The sequence below is a fragment of the Callithrix jacchus genome, chromosome 8 (genome assembly GCF_049354715.1).
Source record: "Callithrix jacchus isolate 240 chromosome 8, calJac240_pri, whole genome shotgun sequence".
Classification (NCBI taxonomy): Eukaryota; Metazoa; Chordata; class Mammalia; order Primates; family Cebidae; genus Callithrix; species Callithrix jacchus.
The window spans coordinates 38,637,343-38,654,416 of record NC_133509.1 but is presented as its reverse complement, the minus strand read 5'-3'; the positions used below and the strand labels follow the sequence as shown (position 1 = coordinate 38,654,416).

General features: G+C 38.2%; 1 protein-coding gene across 1 annotated transcript in view; it reads right to left on the bottom strand.

Annotated features, from left to right (window-relative positions):
* AP4E1 (adaptor related protein complex 4 subunit epsilon 1) overlaps nucleotides 1-17,074 on the bottom strand; it is a 97,882-nt gene that overhangs the window by 18,589 nt on the left and 62,219 nt on the right. The window contains exon 16 of the mRNA XM_002753482.7: nucleotides 4,376-4,499. Within this exon, the coding sequence (XP_002753528.3) occupies nucleotides 4,376-4,499 (124 nt within the window). The remainder of the gene's footprint in view (nucleotides 1-4,375; nucleotides 4,500-17,074) is intronic.

Below are 17,074 nucleotides of genomic sequence, written 5' to 3'. Positions count from 1 at the left end.
CCATTGATCACTGAACAATGGAGAGGGTTGGAATACTGACTCCTTGTGCAGTCAAAAATCCACATGTAACTTTTGACTCCTCCAAAACTACTAAAGGCCTACTGTTGACCAAAAGCCTTACTAATAACACAAACAGTTGGTTAATACATAAACAGACCAATATCTATATATATTTTATGTATCCCTGACAATCTTATTGTTTCTTAATTTTTTTATATTCCTGGACTACATGATTTGCTGGAAATTTTTTCAAATTGTCTCGAATCTGAAAAACTTTTCCCAATATATTTATTGAAGAAATCTGTGTATTAAGTGAACACACACAGTTTAAACATGTATTGTTTAAGGATCAACTGTACAATTTTTATTTGGCAATTACATCTCAATAACACTGGAGTTTAAAAAAAACAAACTATGTGTCCTTGGCACTTGACTCGTTTAAGTATCCCTGTCATGGTCCAAATTAGCATTAAAAAAATAATAATTTCTACTACAAGATGAATAGATTCTGAAATGAACAAAAAGGAAGACTTGGAAATATTTCTACTAATTATTATTAGTATTGAAATTGTTGGAATCGTGATCAATTTGATTTTGAGCCCAAAACAAAACAAAAACAGGTAACTACACTTCATATTGAGTGAAGAATTAATGATATTAAGAAGTAAGTGGCTAAAAGAAAATCTGAATGTTAATTAAAAAATGTCCTTCGGGGCATTGGTTCACTCCTTCTCAATGATTTTTACTGCTGAGTACCCCTTTACAAACATCTTCATTTCCCCCTTTCTTCCTCCAGGTACCAAAAGAGTTTTCTAATGGAAAAAAAAAAGAAGGTATACAATAAACCTCTTAGACAAAAACTGGTTGTACTTGCCATAAGCAGATCCAAAGTGGTCATGGGACCCACTAAAATAATCCCTACCATTTCTAGAATAGAATTCTCAAAAGAAGCACCTCTAGGAAATTCATGAATACCCACAGTAGTATTATAGTATCTTTGTACTCCCTTTAACCAACATATTACATTTACAAAAAAAAAAAAAAAGGGAAGAAGTCCCTAAATTTTACTAATAAATGATTTAAATATCAGTTTAACAACAACAGGTGTGGAGGCAGGTATGGAGGACAGTGGGCTGCTCCATCTAGATCCCTCTTCAGTGAAGGACTGTTGATCATCTGTTGGGAGTGCTGTCAGCTCTCAGCCCCTTCAGGAATTGCGTGAGCTGCAGAGGGCTACTTCATCCAAGATCACACCCCTTCCAAGGCAGCCTATATCCAGTGATGAACGAATGATAGTATAAAGTTCTCGCCATCCATCTTGGTCCAACTCAGAACAACTCTGAAGGGTCATTTCGGCTCCAGAGCTCCCCATAGGGCCAGCAGAGGTTGTCACTGGCAATGCATTGCATCTTAACTTCTGCCCAAACCTGCTTCTCTTCCTTCTAAAGATGTTGATCCCAATGACACTCCTAATTATTCTGCATACTAAATGCCATCACAGAATGTGCTTCCTAGGGAACTCAATACACAACTGGCAAAAAGGGGTAGGAGGTTCAAAAGGAGCCTAAAAGGAGCCTCAAGCTATTTTAAAGATTTGTCTTATTTATTTCATCTGCATACATGCTTGTGATCAACACAAACATTCTGTCACGCATACATATAGACCATCTAAAAAGTAGTCAAATATGGCCAGGTGCAGTAGCACAAGCCTACAATCCCAGCACTTTGGGAGGCCGAGGCAGGTGGATCACTTGAGCCCCAGAGTTCAAAACCAGCCTGGCCAAATTAGTGAAACCCCACCTCTACTAAAAACATAAAAATCAGCTGGGCATGGTGGCGGACATCTGTAATCCCAGCTGCTTGGGAGGCTAAGGCATGAGAATCACTAGAACCCAGGAGGTGGAGGATGCAGTGAGCAGAGATCACACCACTGCACTCTGGTCTAAGTGACAGAAGAGACTTTTCTCAAATAATAATAAATAAATAATAAAAATAAAAAGTGGTAAAATACATAAGCAATCAACATAAGGCCATTCATTTTATATACAAAATATGCTTCTTAATGACATGAAACATTATAAAAAGAATATTTTTAAACATGAGTCATCTTTGCCCACATTTTGATAATACTATTATATATTACATGGTTTTCTATGGTGTGTCCTTGTATCTTTTAATTCAGACCATTCAAACATAGATATAAATCCTGACCAAGTAACTAACCCTTGAAAGATTAGGGGTGTACTTTAACTCAGCTCTAGTAATTCCCATTTGAGATAGAGTGCTGCCAGGTAAGAAATTATAAATTAGGTTACTACTTTATTCTCAGGTTGCCAGGGACTATAAGAGAGCAACTGTCTTCCCTCTAAGATGATTCACCTTGCCAATTACTAGGTTCCTCTTCTGAAATAATGTGTGAGCTAAGTTCCCCTTTGGAAGCAAATTTTAAATTCATCCCTCATCTCCCATTTCACAATAATACAGTATATATTATATAATTCCTTAGCAGTTTTCCAAAATGCCATTTCTCTGAGGGTAATATATGTATATGTATAGCATTTACAAGGCCCTGTCACATTCCCTAGATCCTAGTTAAGTACTATAGTAGCAGATGCTGTCACCTGTTACACAGGTAAAAGTGTGCAAGTTCCTCCCTGGATTTGAAGGGTTCCTGTCTTCCCCTTGTCCCTTTGGTCTCTGTTTGGGACACTTAATTGCTGTCACCCTCATCATCAAATGCACACAAACAATATCTGCTCCCCATGCTTGGAGTATCAAAATTAAATATCTGGGAAAGAAAATCATAAGGAGATCATAAGAAAGATCATAAGGACGTCCTCATGATCTATTATTAGTATATTTCTTCTAATAAATATTTGTAACATAACCATTGACAAATGATAATGAAGACAATGATACTAAAGACAATCATTATTAATAACAGCAACTACCATTTATCAATCACTCACTATGAACTGGGCTGTACTATGTACTTTATACATATCATCTTATTGCATTCACTTAATTATGTTTCTAAAGGTAACTTAATTATGTTTCTGAAATCAAAATATACCTTACAAGGGTGAAATCTGGCTCCAAATAAGACATTTAAACAAACGCATCACCAATTTTCAAGGTAGCTGGAAAGAAATTCTGAAAGCATTTTGAGTAAAGTAAACAGCTTCCTCACATGAGTACAGATGGTGTCTGACCTACGATAATTCAACTTAATGATTTTTTGGCTTTACAATGGTGTGAAGGCAATAGAGTTTAGCAGAAACCATACTTCAAATTTTGAAGTTTTATCTTTTTCCAGGCTAGGAATATGTGATAGAATATTCTCTTGCAATGCTGAAATAATAATAAGCTAATAAGATAATAAATAGGTGGGGAACGGTGGCTCACACTTGTAATCCGAGCACTTTGGGAAGCTGAGGTGGGTGGATTACTTGAGGACAGTAGTTTTGAGACCAGCCTGGTCAACATGGTCAAACCCCATCTCTACTAAAAATACAAAAAATTAGCCGGGTGTGGTGGCGGACACCTGTAATCCCAGCTATTCAGGAGACTAAGGCAGGAGAATCTCTTGAACCCAGAAGACAGAGGTTGCAGCGAGCCAAGTTCATGCCATTGCACTCCAGCCTAGGCAACAAGAGCAAAGCTGAGTCTCAAAAAATGGTAACAATAAAAGAAAATAATAAATAGTAATGGACCAACAATCAGCAGAACTGAGTTCTAGACATATATCTGGTGTTTGGTAGATCACTTCTGATTTATGCTATTTTCAATTTATAATGGGTTTATCAGAATGTAACCCCATCATAAGTTGAAGGGCATCTGTATTATGCCTTCTTTGGGTGACTGACTACATGGCTTCCTCACATGAAATCAATCACCTTATTTTATGTTCACCTCTATATCTGTCGATGTTCCAATGAGACAGTTACAGTTATCAGAAGAATGAGGAATGTAGAACAATATGTTAAATATTAATCTGAATGCATAAATTCTAATATTATTACTATGTATAAAGCTTGTATACATTTGATGCTGTCTTAGAAGGTAGGTAAGTTCTTAAAGTATAAGAGCATACTATACAATATAAATACTTTAAGAACAATAAGTAGAAACCACTGATACAACAGCCCATACAGAATTTAGCCATTTAATATAATGCCTTTCTTAGAAAGTCACAAGTGTGCCTCTCCCTTTGAGAATCATGTGAAAACCACCGAAACAACAGACTTCTTGAAAGTCACCCTAAAATAAGCAAATAATGACAATGATGATACAAGCCAGGAACAGAAGGCAAATGGAATGCTAAAAGACATTTAAATACTTCCATAACCTCAATTTTAATAAGAAAGGAACTTACTCTTTCAGTCCCATCTCAGCACTATTCCCAGATATGTCTGAACCAAGAGAAATGCCAGCAGGAGACTGTCGTCCAGTGAAGCCAGATGAAGAAAAGGAGAGTCCATATGGTTCAAAATTGAGAACTAGAATTTTAAAACAATAACAGAGGTTCATATTTAAAACAAAGCAAAAACTGTGAAAGTTACCAATCACTAACGAAATAATTGAAGACTGTAATCTAACAGCAATTTTTAAACTCTAAGGGATTTGGAGGATGATCTAATCAAATACTTACCGTAATAATAATAAAACAGTGACCATTTGCTAAAATGTCTACCATAAGTCTTCATACTACTAGGTGATCAAAGACAAACTATCCTTAATTTTTATCTTTTTACCTCCCTTAGAAGCTGAAAAAAGAACTCAATTAGGAAAGATAACTAATAAACCAGGTCTACTGAGAAGTTGCTGCTCCTGTGCAAAAATGTTTAATGAGTTATGAATGAAGAAAGACCATGTTTTACTGAACAAACCGCCCCTAGGTACATTCTTGTACCAAATGGACTGATAGAGCCATCAATGTGAAATCTCCCTAAGGTTAACTCAGATTCTGATTCCTTTGAATCTGTATAACCTAATGAATTCAAAAAGAGCCATGAAAATTCATATTGTTATTTTGGTAGAACAGATGCCAATTCCATTCTCCCTTTCTTTCTATGTAATAAACCCCTCAATTCTTATCTAGATCATGACCCCCCCAGAGACACTTCCAGACACCTCTGCCATATGACTGAGGTGTCTAACCTATGAAATCAGGCATACATTTTGTTTGCAACTTTTAGAAGGAGTCCTAGAAGAAAAGATCATCTTTCTTCTCCCCCTTCCTCTTCCCTGCTGGCTAGACTACAACATGATTGCTGGGGTGCAAGCAGCCATCTTAGATCATAAAGTGGAACACCAAAGATGCTAGAGCAGCAAGAGAGGTGAAATTTGGTTTTTTTAGTAATCATTAAGCCATCTTCAACCCTACATTGCCTACTTCTGGATTCCTTTACTGGGAGAAAGCAATAACCATCTATCTCGTATGAGGTTGCACTTTGTTTATTTATTTTTCAATAGGCAAATTCACTAAGCCTAATCTTAACTGACAAATTTTGGACAGTCTAGACTATAAAAAAGGATCTTTTTATATTAAGTGTCAAATTCTGTAATTACTATTCTCATTTTACAAATGAAAAAACTGTGGTAAAGAGTTTGTCCCAAATTACAAAACATAGAAAGTGACAGAGCCAGATATGAACTCAGACATTATAGCAGCAGAGCTGTACTCCCAACTATTATATGGCCTCCTCCAAAGGAAATATCACCTATTCCAAAGAATACTAAATAAATGGCCAGGTGCAGTGGCTCATGCCTGTAATCCCAGCACTTTAGGAGGCCGAGGCAGGTGGATCACAAGGTCAGGAGTTTGAGACCAGCCTGGCCAATATGGTGAAACCCCATCTCTACTAAAAATACAAAAATTAGCCAGGCATGGTGGCATGTGCCTGTACTCTCAGCCGCTCAGGAGGCTGAGGCAGAAGAATTGCTTGAACCTAGGAGACGGAGATTGCAGTGAGCTATCAAGCTACTGCACTCTATCCTGGGTGACAGAGTGAGACTCCATTTCAAAAAAAAAAAAAAAAAAAACTAAATAAAGGCATGTTAGTTACCTAAAAAAATGATACAGCAGAATCAATGTAAAAAATAATAATGATGGACTAATGATCAAGAGAACTGTGTTCTGGACATCGATTTGCTGTTAACTAGGTATGTAAACTAGATCTTCATTTCTTCATCTGTAAAGTGAAGAATTCAAACTATGTCAACAGTTTTCCAAATGCTGATGTGATAATAAGGATCAAGCTTACTTCACTGAATCTCCCAAGGACCTTTTTATACATACAGCCAAGCTTAGAGAGAATCAGATACAGAAGGAATAGGAGTAGGGCTCAAAAAAGTCTCAATTTTAAAAAACTCTTTGTGATTCTGATTCATAATCATGTTTGGAAACCACTTACCTAAATCTTTTTTAAGGTCTATTCCAGCTAGAATATCCTCTCATTCTAAGTTTTTTAATCATCTAGCTTAACCTTTCATAGTCCATTTTATGTTGCTGTTAAGACAATGCAACAGAATGGGTGATTTGTAATGAACAGAAATGTATTTGGCTTATAGTTCTAAAGACTGAGATGTCCAAGAGCATGGCACTGGCATCTGGTGAGGGCCTTTGTGCTGCATCATCCCACGATGGAAGGAAGGCAGAAGGGCAAGACAGCGCACGAGAAAGAGAGGGCCAAACTCACTTTTTAAATGACCCACTCCCATTACAATGATATTGATTCATTTGTGAGGGCAGAGCCCTCAAGATTTAATCACCTCTTATTAGGTCTCACCTCCCAACACTGTTTCACTGGGGATTGTTTCTGACACATGAACTTTGAAGTACACATTCAAACAATAGCATTCTGCTCCTGCCCCCATAAAATCATGTCCTTATGATGCAAAATATATTTATCCCATTCTAATAGTCTCAAAAGCCTTAACTCATTCCAGCATTAACTCCAAAGTCCAGAGAAATGTAAATCAGATATGGGTGAGACTCAAAGCAAATTCCTCTCCAGCTGTGGGCTGTGAAATTAACAAGTTATGTGTTTCCAAAACACAATAGTCAGGCAGGGATAAAGTAGATGTTTCCATTCCAAAAGGGAGAAACAGGCCAGAAGAAGGGCATAAGTGGTAAGTCAAAAATCCAACAGAGAAATCAACATTAGGTTTTACTAATCCAGAATAATCTATTTTGACTCCACATTCCACCTTTTGGGGACACTGGAGCAGGTAGCCCCCCTTAGGCAGCCCCACATCTATGACAGAGTCCTTTGACTTTGGGGCTCAGTCCACCCAGAAGCTCTCAAGGGATTGGCGTCTCCTGCCTGCAACTCTCCCAGGCTGGTGCTGCAAGCTAGTTGCATCAGTTTTGGGGTTTCAGGGGTGACCCCACTCCCAAGGACCCACTAGATACTGCCCTAGTGGAGACTCTCTGTGATGCTTCTGATCCTGTATTTCTGTTCAGCATTGCCCTAGTAGGGGCGTTCTGTGGTGGCTCCACACCTGTGACAAGTCTCTGCCTAAGCCCCATAAAGTCCATGATACCTTTTGAAATATAGGTGGAGGACACCATGACCCCATGGCTCTTGCACACTGTGTATCTACAGAATTAGCACCACATATGCCACTAAGGTTTATGGCTTGAATCTTCGGGAGTAGCAGGTCAAGCCACACCTGGAACCACATGAATGGCTGAAGCAAACACGGAATGCTGCACCGGAACTCGAGGAGCAGAGACTGCAGGTGGCTCTGGGCAGCAGGCCCATGAAGGGCACCCTAGTCCCATTCCCCAAAAGCATTCTGCACTCCCCGAGCTCTGAGCTTGTGAAGAGACAGGCAGCCTCTGAGATTTCTGAAATGCCTTTAGTGTTACTCTCCCAATGTCTTGATGATATTTTCTATCTGTACTAATCACTTTAGCAGACAGTCACTTGACTAGATCCTTGGCCTGGTCTCCCAAACTATTTTCTCTACATGGCCAGGCTGAAAATTTTCCAACTTTCTATTATGCTTCTGTGCTTCTGTTTAATTATAAATTCTTTTTTTTTTTTTTTTGAGATGGAGTCTCGCACTGTTGCCCTGGCTGGAGTTCAGTGGTGCAATCTTGGTCACTGCAACCTCTGCCTCCCAGGTTCAAGCAATTCTCCTGCCTCAGCCTCCCGAATATCTGGGACTACAGGCGCACAACACCACACCCAGCTAATTTTTTGTATTTTTAGTAGAGACAGGGTTTTACTATGTTGGCCAGGCTGGTCTCGAACTCCTGACCTTGTAATCCACCCATCTGAGCCTCCCAAAGTGCTGGGATTACAGGTGTGAGCCACAGCGCCCGGTCTATAAATTCCATCTTTAAGTCATTTATTTCCTTTCATGTCTTACTGCATGCAGTTAAAAGTAGTCACACAGCTCCTTCAATATTTTGCATAGAAATTTCTTCCACCAGATTTCTAGTTCATCACTCTGAAATTCTGTCTTCCATAAAGCCCTCGAGCATGAAGAGACATAATTCATCCAAGATTTTTGCCACTTTATAAGAAAGGTAACCTTACTGTAGTTTCCAATAAGATTTATTCCTTTTTCCCATCTGGGATCTCATATACTTAAAGAACTTAGAGATTATTAAGTATACTTAATTAACTTGGAGATTATTAAGAGACAGTGAAGCCCGTATGTCTAACAACATTCTGATCACGAACAGTTAATAATCTCTAACTTTCAGATTTTCCCTACAGCTCTCCTCTTCTTCTCAGCCCTCACTAGAACTACCCTTAATATTATGTTTATGGCCATCTAAGATTTTCCAAGCCTGCTCCTTTAAATTCTTCTTCTCTACCCATTACCCAGCTTCAAAGCCATTTCCACATTTTCAGGTATTTGTAATAGCGACAGTCTCACTTCTCAGGACCAACCTTCTGTCACAGTCCATTTTATATTGCTATAACAGAATACCACAGAATGATTAATTTATGATGAACAAAAATGTATAGCCAGGAGGTAATTCCAGCACTTTGGGAGGCCAAGGCAAGTGGATCATTTGAGGTCAGGAGTGTAAGACCAGCCCAGCCAACATGGTGAAACCCCGCCTCTACTAAAAATACAAAAATTAGCCAGGCATGGTGATGGATGCCTGTAATCCCAGCTACTCAGGAGGCTGAGGCAGAAAAATCACTTGAACCTAGGAGGTAGAGGCTGCAATGAGTCGAGATCATGCCTCTGCACTCCAGCCTGGGTGACAGAGCAAGACTCTGTCTCAAAAAAAAAAAAAAAGAAAAATTTATTTGGCTCATGGTTCTGGAGGCCGGACTATTTAAGAGTATGGCATCAGCAGTTGGCAAGGGGCTTCATGCTGCATCATAAAGAAAGCAGAAGGGCAAGAGAGTGTGAGAGGAAGAGGGCTGAATTCATTTTTATAACAACCCACTCTCATGATAATGATATTAATCAATTCATGAAGGCTGATTCCTCATGGCCTGATCACCTCTTTACAGTCCAACCTCTGAATACCATCCCAATGGCAATTAAATTTAAATAGGGTTTTGAAAAACACATTCAAACCATAGCACTTACCATCCAACAGTGGTATCTTTTTAATAGCATCTGTGACAGTGAGTCATCCAGCCATTGCATTAACACTTCCAGTAGCAGTGACTACCTCAAGAAATGTTTTCTATGCACATTAAAGATAAAGAGTTTAAACCAAGAGCAGAAAGAAGCTCAAAATTAGAAGGTCAAAGTTTGACAGCAGAGAGAATAAAACAGACATGGAAAGGAACAGTATTTGGAGAGCAAGCAGAAAAAAAAAAATCAATTCCAAATCAAAAGAATTAAGACTATCATCTAAGGAAAGGCTAGAAAGGCTCAAGGTTGAGAATAAAGTTCAAACCACATTATTTTCATTCTTCAGTGAAAACTCCCCAAGACCCATACAGCGATGAATGCCTAAAAGAACTAAAGATGCTAAGGAGTTAACTACATGTGCAAGAGCTCTATGCACATGTGTGGAGCAGAAGGGAAAAAGATGCTATGCAGAAAGAGCCAAGAGAAGGAAGAAGACAACTGACTTGCAACTTAGTGAATATGTAGAATTTAGCCAGATGAAGAATGAGAGCAATTCACCAGAAGAGAAAACATGAGCTGGAGGCAGAGTCCTTGGAGTTGGGAGCCACTGAAGTATTCTAAGTAAGACATAATAAAGCATAAACTATCCTGGGCATAAGTGAATAATTCAACATTTAACCTATTTGTATCCCTTATTATTAATACTTTAGAGGCCTCTGTTATACGTACACTCATTTATCATACTTCATATTGAAATTCTTTTATACTTTGATGACTTGGCTATATTTCTCTAACCATCCTCAGCTGTTGTTAATTTTTTTAAATTAGTTAAGTAAATAACTTTAGTTATCTGATTATTTAGTTTTTGAGAGCCTAACAACCTCACATTGACATGGCTTTCCAAAAGCCATAGTTAGTAAATGTTGTTTCCCCTTATTATTTCTGGTTATCTAGTACTGGAGTTATAACACATTTGATTAACATTTTATTAGAATAATCCACACTGATTCTGAAATGCTTTCTTTGATGGGAAATTTTAAGAAAGTTTGTTCCCCATCATCTCACCTATTTTTGCTAATTCTTAATCTCTCATGGTATTTTCCTGAAGTTTATTCATTTTTCTGACTAAGAGATCAAAGTATCGCTTATTAAAGTAACATTTAACTACTACTCTCTACAGATATTTATAGAAATCTGAAATAAGATTAGTACCAGAACAGGCTGGGTGTGGTGGCTTGAGCCTGTAATCCCAGAATTTCGGGAGGTGGAGAAGGGTGGATCACTTGAGGTAAGGAATTCAAGATCAGCCTGGGCAACAGGTGAAATGCCATCTCTACTAAAAATACAAAAATTAGCTGATGTGGTGGCATTCACCAGTTGTCCCAGCTGCTCAGGAAGTTGTGGCATGAGAATCACTTGAACCCAAGAAGTGGAGGCTGCAAAGAGCCGAGATTGTGACACTGCACTCCAGCCTGGACAACAGAGTGAGACTCCATGTCAAAAAAAAAAAAATTAGTACCACAAGAGATAATGGAAAGATTCCAGAATTAACTATTTATGCATAAAATATCTGTTTCCCCTACTCTTTATTTTCTGTCTTAGAGTCAATCCCAATTCTAAGATACATAATTTTATGATTTATCCCACAAGTATTTATTAACTACTCGCTATTTCCTGTCTCATAACCAATTTCCTTTTCTATACCAGTCTATTGAAATTTCAATTTTGCTTTAAAGGACTTTTGAAAAACAGATTTGGGAGGAGAGAGTAAGAATCTAGCTTGAGAACTTATTGCCATTTACAATGATGGCTCTATGGGGGAAAAAATGTACTTGGCAAAGGACTGCATAAGCTTGAAGAATTCCAGGGCTCTTATATTTGGGTCAGCAATTTAACTTATTTTAAGAAAGAAAATAGGCAGCACCAGGAAACAGTCTCCCTATTCTATCTCCCTTTCCCTATCTGACCCTTGACTTCAGTAATGGCAAGTGGTGACCCCCAGATACTTGAACCTAAGGAAATATGACAAGTGAACCAGACCTCCCACTGTGGAAACTCAGATTTTCACTCTATGTCCTGAATGTTGTAAGGCCTTTATATGCAGTACAGCTGCAGGTTGGGCAATTATAATACAAAAGTTTACCTTTTCCCTCGATATATTCTACTAATATATAAAAAGTTAATGGAAGGAAAATGATTACACTTTGAAAGAGTTTAATTTTTATAGTCCATTAGTTATCAGTTTGATAAATAACATATAAAAACCCTTAGAAGAAAGGGATTGCATGGAATACATGTGCCTTCCAATCATCATGTGTTCTTGGATTGGAAGGCACATGTATTCCATGCAATCCCTTTCTTCTAAGGGTTTTTATATTTGTGTCTTGTTTGATTTCTTTAATTAATGTTGAGTGGTTTTCATTAAACAGAACTTCCTCACCTGCTTAAGTTTATTATTAGGTATTTTGCTCCTTTTGGCACTATCATAAATTGGGCTGTCTTCCTAATATCCTTGGCAAATAGTTTGCTTTTAGTGCATAAAAATGCAACTGATTTTTGCATGTTGACTTTGCATCCTGCAACATTCCAGAATTTGCTTATTACTTCTAAGAGTTTTTTTGATGAAATCGAATTTAGGGTTTCTATAAAGAAAATCGTATTATCTGCAAAGAGGAACAATTTTCCTTTCCAATCTGAATACCTTTCTTCTTTCTCTTGCTTAATTGCTCTGGCTAGTATTTCCAGTACTGTGTTGACTACAAAATAGAAGAGTGGGCATCCTTGCTTTTCTCCTATTCTCAGAGGAAAAGCTTTTGATTTTTCATCATACCATGTTATAATGTTAGCTGTGAGTTTATCATATATGGCCTTTATTATATTGAGATATTGCCTTCTATTCTTAGTTTATCAAGTTTTTTTTAATCATTAAAGGGACTTCAATTTTATCAAACACTTTTTCTACTTTTATTGAGAATCGTATGGTTTTTATCCTTTATTCTGGTTAATGTAATGCCACATTACTTTATTTTCAGATGTTGAACCATCCTTGGATTCCTGGAATAAATCCCACTTGATAATGGTGTATGATCCTTTTATTGAGTTCAGTTCCCTAGTATTTTGCCTTTATTCATCAGGGATATTGGCCTGCAGTTTTCTTTTTTTTTGTGGTGGCTCCGTCTGGCTTTGGTATCAGGGTAATGCTGGTCTCATAAAATAAGTTTAGAAATGTTCTCTCCTCTTCAAATTTTTGGAAGAGGTTGACAAGAATTGACATTCTCTCTCTCTCTTTTTTTTTTTTTGTAGATAGAGGGTCAAGCTATGTTGCCCAGGCTGGTCTCAAACTCCTGGCTTCAAGTGATCCTCCTGCCATTGCCTACCAAATTGCTGGGACCACAGGCATGAGCCACTATGCCCAGCCCCAATATTAATTCATTAAGCATTTGGTAGAATTCACCAATGAAGAACCACTAAAGAACCATGAATACCCAAATTAATCTTGAGAATAAAGAACAAAACTGAAGGCATCACACTTACTGATTTCAAAATATATTACAAACCTACAATAATCAAAACAGCATACTACTGGCATAAAGACAGATAGAGAGACAGAAGAGAGGGTCCAGAAATAAACCCAAGCATTTATGGTCAACTGATTTTGAACAAGGACACCAAGAATACCACAACACAGAAAGGGTAGTCTTCTCAACAAACAGCATTGGGAAAACCAAATATGCACATGTAGAAGAATAAAATGGAACCTTTATCTTACACCATACATAAAAATTGACTCAAAAAGAATTCAGGACTTAACTGTAAGACCCAAACTGTAAAACTCATAGAAAGAAACATAAGGGAAAAGCTGCTTTATGACACTGGTCTTTACAATGATTTCATGAATATGACACCAAAAGTACAGGTAACAATAACAGAAATAAACAAATGGCAATACATCGACTTAAAAAACTTCTGCACAGCAAAGAAAACACTCAACAGAGTGAAAAGGCAACGTATGGAATGGGAGAAAATATTTGCAAATCACATATCTGGTAAGGGATAACCTTCAAAATATGTTAATCCTATGACTCAAAAGTTTAAAAAAAAAAAAAAAAACTAATAACCTGATTAAAAATAGGCCAATAACTTGAATAAACATTTCTCCAAATAAGACATACACATGGCCAACACATATATGAAAAAATGCTCAATGTCACCATTAGCAAGAAAATACAAACCAAAACCATAATAAGGCATCACCTTGTACCTGTCAGGATGGAGAAAAGAAAACATAACATGTGTCAACAAGGCTGTGAAGAAGTTAGAACCCTTACCCATTGTTTATGGGAATGCAAAATGGTGCAGCCACTGTGGAAAGCAGTATGGAGGTTCCTCAAAAAAATAAAAATACAGGCAGTGCCCGGTAGCTCATGCCTATAATCCCAGTGCTTTGCAATGTAAAGGGAGGTGGATTACTTGAGCTCAAGAGTTTGAGACCAGCCTGGGCAGCATTAGGGAGACTGTCTCTACAAAAAATTAAAAGTTAACCAGGCATGGTAGCATGTACTTATAATCCTAGATACTCAGGAGGCTAAGGCAGTAGGATCACTTGAGCCAAGAGTTCAAGGCCACAGTGAACTATGATCGTTCCACTGCATTCCAGCCTAGGTAACAGAATGAGACCCTGTCAAAAAAAATAGCTGAGCACAGTGGCTCACACCTGTAATCCTAGCACTTTAGGAGGCCAAGACTGGTGGATTACCTGAGGTGAGGAGTTTGAGACTAGCCTGGCCAACATGGAGAAACCCCATCTCTACTAAAAATACAAAAATTAGCTGGGTATACTGGCTCATGCTTGTACTCCCAGCTACCCAGGAGGCTGAGACAGAAGAATTGCTTGAACCCGGGAGGCAGAGGTTTCAGTGAGCTGAGATCACACCACTGCACTCCAGCCTGGCCGACAGAGCAAGACTGTCTCTAAATAAATAAATAAAAATACAACTACTATATGCTCCAATAGCCTCACTTCTGAGTGGGTATTTATCCCAAATAGTTGAAATCAGGATCCAAAAGAGATATTATCACTCCCATGTTCATTGCAGCAGTATTCACAATAGCCAAGATGTGAAAACAACTTAAATGCTCATCAGTAAGTGAATGGATAAAGAAGATGTCATATACATATACAATGGAATACTATTAAGCCTTGAAAACAAAGAAAATTCTGAATATATGACAACATGAATAAAGCTTAAGGATATTATGCTAAGTGAGATAAGGCACAGAAAAATATTGCATGGGTCTACTTTTATGAGGTACCTAAAAGGTCAAATTCATAGAATTGAGGAATGGAATGGTAGCTGCCAGAGGCTAAGGGGAGAGAGAAATGAGGATTTACCAATCAATGGGCATGAAGTTTTAGTTAAACAAGATGAGTAAGTGCTAGAGATCTGCTGTACAACATTTTATCTACAGTCAATCACAAAATATTACACACTTAAAAATTTGTTAAGTGGGGACACCTCCAGGAAAGGTTCTTAATCACAATAAAATAAAATAATAAAAAAAATTTTTAAGTTAAAGGCAAAAAAGAGCAAATGCTTCTGAAAAAAGAGAACATCAAGTAATGTTCCTAACTTTCTGGTCTCATTCTAGGATCAACAGTTTAGTTGTTGTCTTAACTATATATGTCTAGCACAGAGACTGGAAAATAAGTACTCAAAAAATCATTAAAAGGCAAATAGAAAAAAAAATCTTTCAGCATTCAACTTTTGAGCGAACTCATAAACAGATAATATATTAACTGATCTCCCTTTATTCATATGCATACTTTCTTTCTACCATCCAAGTAACTCAAGGTTTCCCCTTTACTAAAATCATGTCAGAAGTATTTTCCTAACAGGCGGCATTTCTTTTTTTAATTTAATTTAATTTAATTATTTTATTATTTTTTCAAGACGGGGTTTCACCATAATGGTCAGGCTGGTCTCAAACTCCTAACCTCAGGTGATCCGCCAGCCTCAGCCTCCGGAAGTGCTGGGATTACAGGCATGAGCCACCACGCCCGGCTGGGCTGCATTTCTTAAGCACAAAGTTACTCTTCCCTTTATTAGGAAAGAAATGATAAGGTATTTTTTGTATCTGTGTGATCTGGAGGAAGTAGCCAAGTGTTTTTCATGACCCTCAACAGAAATTCCGTGATGAACTGGTAACAGAAGAGCACTTGGCACTTATCTTCATGGCATTATTTCTAATTTAAAAGAACATAACTCATGTGGACTTATGCCAGTCTAGAGGCAGAATCAGAAGGCTTGGTTGAACGTATCGCTTTCCCTTTTCCTCTCCCTCTGCCCCTTCCAAAACAGTCCATCTTTCAATGTTGCAGCCTCGTTGAGAGGGAGAGAAAAGGTGGCAAGAATTTCCAGGAGATCCCCAAGAATGCTGCCTTGTCTGTTTCTAACTTAAATCATCAGGTATTTTGTTGAATGAAGAATTCTAATACACTTAAGAAATATTAGACTGCTCACAGCCATGCAGCTGTGTCCTGTATGTGAGAAACATTCCCATGGGGCTACCCTCAGAAGATGTGCCCACCCGTCCCTAAGGCCAGCCAAGCAGCTTGCACCCACATCCCGAGCCTAGGAAACAGCCGCATAGGCTGCTCTTGGCATATGTGTCCCAAGGCAGGCTAAGCAACTACATGCCCATGCTCCCAGCCAGAGTAACAGCTCCACGGCCCCAACCTCAGCGAGCCAGATCCCAAGTTGGCTGACTTACTGGGTACATGCACATATCCATGACTTGAGAAATAGCCTGGGAAGCCCACCCTTGGCAAAGCCACACCACTATAACCACAAACTGAGTCTGGGCCACTGAGAAACTCTCAAATACCACTAGCTTAGATTACAGGTAAAGAAACTACATGGTCAGGCACGGCAGCTCACGCCTATAATCCCAGCACTTTGGGAGGCTGAGTTGGGCAGATCACCTGAGGTCAGGAGTTTGAGACAAGCCTGACCAATATGGTGAAACCCTGTCTCTACTGAAAATACAAAAATTACCGGGCATGGTGGCATGTATTTGTCGTCCCAGCTACTCAGGAAGCTGAGATGGAAGAACTGCTTGCAGCGAGCCAAGATTGTGCCACTGCACTCCAGCATGGGCAACAGAGCAAGACAAGAAAGAAAAAAAGACAGAAAAACAGAAAGAAAAGAAAGGAAACAAACAAACTAACTACATGAAGACTACACTACATGTCCACCTAGAACCAAGGCCAATGTACCCTACTGAACTTATATTCCAAGAGCCATTTATACAAGTAATTCTTTCCCTTCAAACTCCACTCCATAAAATTGAAAGAGTCAACTTTTCCACCAGATTCATACAAATCAACATAGGAACAAATCAACCACAAAAAAAGAAACATGTTACCACTAAAGTAAAATAATAAATTTTTAGTAACAGACCCCCAATCATAAGGAAATATATGAAATTCCAGAAAAAAAGATTCAAAATAACA